General features: G+C 43.8%; 2 protein-coding genes across 3 annotated transcripts in view; both read left to right on the plus strand.

Moving 5' to 3' along the window:
• Positions 1 to 5,892, plus strand: part of LOC116693419 (probable D-lactate dehydrogenase, mitochondrial) — a 34,381-nt gene that overhangs the window by 26,994 nt on the left and 1,495 nt on the right. The window contains exon 12 of the mRNA XM_032522391.1: positions 2,368 to 2,373. Coding sequence (XP_032378282.1) covers positions 2,368 to 2,371 — 4 coding nt within the window. The 3' untranslated portion in view covers positions 2,372 to 2,373. The remainder of the gene's footprint in view (positions 1 to 2,367; positions 2,374 to 5,892) is intronic.
• LOC116693465 (E3 ubiquitin-protein ligase znrf1) overlaps positions 1 to 5,892 on the plus strand; it is a 56,679-nt gene that overhangs the window by 13,123 nt on the left and 37,664 nt on the right. The gene's annotated exons all lie outside the window — the stretch shown is intronic.

Consider the following 5,892-nt stretch of genomic DNA (forward strand, 5'->3'; position numbering starts at 1 on the left):
CCCCCCCCCCCCCCCCCCATATTTGTCTGATTTTCTCCAGCGTCCCACTCCCTCCCGTTCCCTCGGATCCTCTTCCTCCATACACCTCTCTGTCCCCTCCGCCCGTCTCACCACCATGGGGGGGGGGGGCAGAGCATTTAGCCGCTCTGCTCCTCGTCTCTGGAACTCATTACCCCCCCAACTTAGAAACATTGATTCATTCAATAATATTTTGATGCTGTTTTTAATTAATGTTTACCCTGTACGGCGTCCTTGAGTGCCGAGAAAAGCGCCTTTAAATAACATTATTATTATTAACATTATTATTATTATTATTAAATAGGCCCTGCTGGGCTGCTAGCCTGCACATACGGAGGCAGGTCCAATGTACGTTACAGACTACACAAGCAGTTAGCACAGACTGTTGCTTAACACTCCAGAAAGGCACACAATAACACAAACGGACTAACTGACTGACAGAGGCAGTGGTAGACCAGCAACCCCCGTCTTCTACCAGGTAAAAATACTGTTTCTGTCAATGGAGTCTGGTGGCTTTGAAGAGAGATTAACAGCTTTAGTCCCCCAGCTTTAGAATTTTTTGTGGTGCTAAAAATTCAGAAAACCATTCAGTAACGGTCTGAATCCATGTAGCTATTACATTGGTAAATTGGATCTACTTGGTAGATAGATTGTTCCGACAGATATCTCCAGAACTTGTCTGTGTGTCCTACTTGTAAAGATGCAGCCGTGCGGTGAGCAGCATAAAGAAAAACATCTCCCAGATGATTAGAGGTCCGCGGCCTGAAATAACTCCTGCTGCTGCTGCTGCTCGCCCTGCGCTGGCATCATCACATTCAGGATTTGGAGCCTTCCTACCAGATACAAATGATTGATTATTAATGTGTACATATTCCTTCTCTATCACAGTAGTTCCCAAAGTAGGGTGACGGGGACCCCCTGGAGTCCTTGAGGGGGTCCCTAGCACAAAGGGAAATCATTTATTTTCACTATAATTCCATCCATAAGTAACACAATGACATGTGTTTTATACTCGTTCTGTAATAAAACATCTAAAAGCAAAATGTTGTCAGATGGGGGACCCTGGTAAGGAAAATTTTATCAAATGGGGCTCCGGGGCCTATTTTGAGTCAGTTTAGGGCTCTTCGATGTGAAAAAGTTTGGGACCCACTGCGTATCAGGCTGTTCTCAGGAACCACTGTAATGTGTATGTAGTCCACGTATTCATCACTGTGTGCATCAGATTGACAGTGTCTGTATAAGAGCGTGAAGATCTGAGTAGGGAGAAGGTCGGGGTGGATGATCGGACCTAAAACACAGTGTTTTAACCAAAACCACAGTCTTTTTTCTTATCTAAAGTAGTTGGACTCACCTGATGTTAACTGCAACGTCTCACGCTGCTCTGACCCGATTCTTCACCTGTTCTCGGCTAAACTTAACTGTAATGACTGCTAAACTTAAGTGCTTCTTTAGGCATAGAAATAAATGAGCGCAGTTCCTCCCACGCGTACACCGCAGCAGCACACACACAGGCAAATAAATACGTCGCTGATGCACAACGTACGTGGGACACACAGGAACAATTAAAGCCCCTGCTGTCCGTGCGGTCGGGTGTTGTGGCTGGATTTCACGGCCAACACAGGGATTAGGGGGAACATCTGTGCCGCTGAACTGGTTGTGGGATGCGAGAATGTAGGTCAGCACTGCAATTTATTTCTGTTTCCTCTCTCTTGCTTTCTCTCTCTCTCTCTCTCTCTCTCTCTCTCTCTCCTCCGCTATCCTCTCTCTACTACTCTCTACACACACACAAACACACACACACAATTCCTCCCTGTAACTCAGCGCAGTGCCCTCACAGAGGAGGCATATGAGGACACACACGTACACGTTCTGCATACATACAGGGGCAGAATGAGATGACTGCGAGCCAGGTTCGGAGATGGGTTTTTGTTACCGTGACAACCACATAGCCACCTATCACTGCTGTTTTTCTAGACATGCGCGAGGCCATGTGTGCACGCTGTTACACACACACACACACACACACACACACACACACACACACACACACACAAACACTTCACCTTTGCAAATGTTGCCTTCCTGGCTGACTTTCACCACAGAAGAAGACAGTCAGTCTGGTAGAGAGTATCTTATTGATATGTTCCCTTTTTGGACCCTTAAATCAAACAGTCCCTGCAGTCAGTCCAAAGACTCCTTGTGCGGCTGCATACTAGCACCATATATAACATAATTGTGATGGACTGACCAATAACATGCAGCGAGGGCTCCTGCGGTTGCTGTGGCAGTCGGTGAACACGGCAACTGTTGCTATGGACAGCTCCTAAATGTCGTCATGGCACAGCGAAGATAAACGTCTGCCTTGGGAAGCGGGTGGAGCAGGGACAGGTAGTTGTTTACATGGCAAATTAAGGTGAATATTCTACTAATATTACAGTTTACATGTAACGTTAGCTGTGCAAAATACAATATTTTTAAAGTTTACCAGCGGTGGAGGACGTGTTGGACCGTGTTGGACCGTGTTGGACCGTGTTGGACCGTGTTGGACCCTAAACCCTCTTTCATTCTGTCGACCAGCGTCTTGTAAAGGTCGCCGTAGCGATGTGCGGCATATTAAAAAACCAGCAGCTGTGTTTCTCCTTCTTCGGGTCTGCAGCCTTGCACGCTGTCGGCTGGTTGGTTTGTGTACAGTAACCATGGCAACGCAAAGAGCTGACCATGAGCAGTAAACTATTGATTGAGATATATATTAAAGAATGCCTCTAAAACCTAAACAATACCAGAATATCCCACAATCTTAATTGGAAAATGCCTTATTCTCAATACTCAACAATTCTCGATATGCTGTTTACATGACCTGGATCAAATCGTCATATTCGGAATAATTGTGGAATATGGGTGTGCATGTAAACATACTCACTCTGTTTATTTTCTGATGAGGTGTTGCTTTACCCACTTTTCCTTTTTGTCTCTTTCTACAAAGTTAGAGATGTCCTGCATTTCCCAGAATCCCCTTTAATAACCCCAAAAAGGGAAGAAGCACAAACTTGTGCATCAGAAAATGCCTTCATTATTAATATGCCTTCTCTGGCTGAAATTATTGCTGGAATTAGTTGATTGAAATCAAATGTATTTCTTTTGATAATAAAATGATCATTTGAGTCACTGATTAAGTAAAAATGCCAACCATTGTCTGGAGATGCGGAATTCTTTGTTTTATATCATATTACAGGGTTAACCATAATAAATTGTAAATAGCCAAGGTGGTGAACCATCCACATGTGATCTGTTGAACTACAGAAAACAAATTTTAACATTTGTGATAGTTGTTTAATCTTTTTTTTTAAGTGTTAAGTGTACATACAGTAGCACTCTGTTAATGTTTTATTTCCTAATATGACATTCATTTTTAAGATGTTAGGAAGTGGGGCTGCACGATATGAGGGAAATGTGCGATAACGTTGAATATCGAGTTATATCAGTTATTAAAGTGTACTCAGTTCTGAATTTCTGTAACAAATTGCTTGTTGAACCTAAAACAAATGAAAGGAAATAATTATACATTATGTATACTAAAGAAAGAATTACATTTTAAAGTGCAATTTTCTGCTCATATTTTCTTTCACCTAACACAAAGGTCATATTTGTTTTCAGCAACTTGGTGTGTATATGTACATATATATATATATATATATATATATATATATGTCTGTGTGTGTGTGTGTGTGTGGGTGTGTGTGTGTGTAATATTGTATGACACATAGCAGTCAGATAAAATGCATAGAGCAGCAGAAGGCATGCCACACTGTCATAAATGGAATTTGATACCATGTGCACATTGTGCATTATGTCAGATGTTTGCTAAGATGTTACATGGGGGGGGGGTGCAGTTCTTAAAACAACCTACCATCACCTCTAAAGCTCACTGATTAACATGTTATATCTCGACTTTTGTACCGATTACACACACAACGCATCACGTGTTAATTAGTCAGCTTCAGAGGAGCTGTTTCCTCTGCTCTCGGTCTTTGTGCTGTATGCAATTAAATGAAACAATAGGCTATGAAAAGCATATGCAAATATGGAGGACCCCCGTGTGTATCTTTACTGAATATCATTTATTATTCATTGGCTGCTGGCTCCAGCGACATCTTTGGCGTACAGACATGAGCGTGGCAGTGATCTTCTCATCTAACTCTCAGCGAGAAGCCCTTACACCAAAAGACTTCCCAAGCGGTTCCACCGGCGCAGACTAATTTCCAATATCAGAGTGATTGTCTTGGTAGTGAAGTTACATCATGTGACCATTATCAACATCAACAACCAATGGGTGCGCTCCTTCCAGCAGCAAACAGGAAGCAGCAAACAGCTGGAACTGGTGGTGTTTACGGTTGCTATGGATCAGCACTAAGCTAAAGGCTAAAGGGGGAAAGTTGCTTCTAAAGCATCATTCAATGGGAGAAAATGTTGCACTATTCCTTTAAGTGGTTTTGACTACTCCTTGGATTCTGGGTAATCTAAAGAACATCTTTAGATTACATGATTTATCACTGAATGGCTAATAAAAGTCACAGATTCATTGATATCTAGTTGGAGCCCAGTTGAAGCGCTGCTCCTCTTTAACGATGACTGGCGAGGGAACAACATGACGTGTGTGTGAAGCTGCAGTGTGGTTGTTGTTCACACTGAGTTAGGTTCACCGTGCTGTTTACTGATCCCTGTCAGGCCCACTGTGTTCTCTGGAGAGACGGCCTCTGGGGGGCTGATGGGCATTCAGGGACTCGCTTCGGAGCAAACATCCTAATTTAACCCCTGGTGACGCTGGATAGCGCAGACCCAAAGCTCAGGCCACATGTCTTCAAGCTGTGGCTGATAAGTGAAGCCAATGCTGATTCTCTGTAACGTCCAGCAGGGGGCGACTCCACTGGCTCCAAGAAGAAGTCTTTTCACAACGAGTGTATGGCCTTGATCGTCAGTTTCCATCAAAACTCCGCTGGTTGACTCACGTCAGGTGGGATACAATTTAGCGTTTAGCTTAGTGTGGCGCCATTGGAACCCTGGAAACAGATTGGCTCTCATCCTCCCCAGCTCCTCCTTTTTGTCCATATATGGTCACGTCTGGCTCCAAAATACCAAGATGGCGACGGTCAAAATGGAAAATCCAAACAGCAGTCCACAAACCTTCGGATGGCGTCACAGATGTCTGTCTCTTTCACCTCTCTCCACCCTCCCCGTCTCGCCTCCATCTAAGCTATATTACTCTCTGTGAGACAAACAGAACAATAGACATGTTTCTCCCTTCCCTGTCTCTGGAAGCTCTCTTCTCTCTACACCCCCAACATCCATCCCCTCCTCTGTCTTTCCATCTCTCTCCCTCTCTGTCTATTTTTCTCCTTCTCTTGTTCTGTCCTGTTCCCATGGAAACTGCTGGTCTTTCGGGTAAGGTAAGGAGACTTTGTTGGAGAGAGTTGCGTTAGCTGTAAGTTGTGATGTAATCGAGCCAAGCGTTTCCAGGGCTGCCGTGTATGGTCATGACAGTGGTGGGCTGCTTACGGTCAGCCGTCCTCCGCTGTGACTGGAGGTGGAGGCTGTGTGTTTATGAGATGTATGATACAAATACTTCTGTCTCGTCCCGTTTTAGGGACGCAGTGTATACCAGCAATCAAATCGTCATTTGTCTGGTGAGCAAAACAGCTCTGATGTCAGCAACCAGTAGTTTCTTTATTAACAGAATCAGGGACAGAATTGCAAATTCAAAAAAGCTCTACAACAGATTCCACATGGCCTTCCATGAAGTCGGTGCTAAACGCAAACTAGAGATTTAAAATTATGAACTTGAGTTTTCTTACTTTACCTGTAGTTTAAAAAAACAAA

The sequence above is a fragment of the Etheostoma spectabile genome, chromosome 8 (genome assembly GCF_008692095.1).
Source record: "Etheostoma spectabile isolate EspeVRDwgs_2016 chromosome 8, UIUC_Espe_1.0, whole genome shotgun sequence".
Taxonomy (NCBI): domain Eukaryota; kingdom Metazoa; phylum Chordata; class Actinopteri; order Perciformes; family Percidae; genus Etheostoma; species Etheostoma spectabile.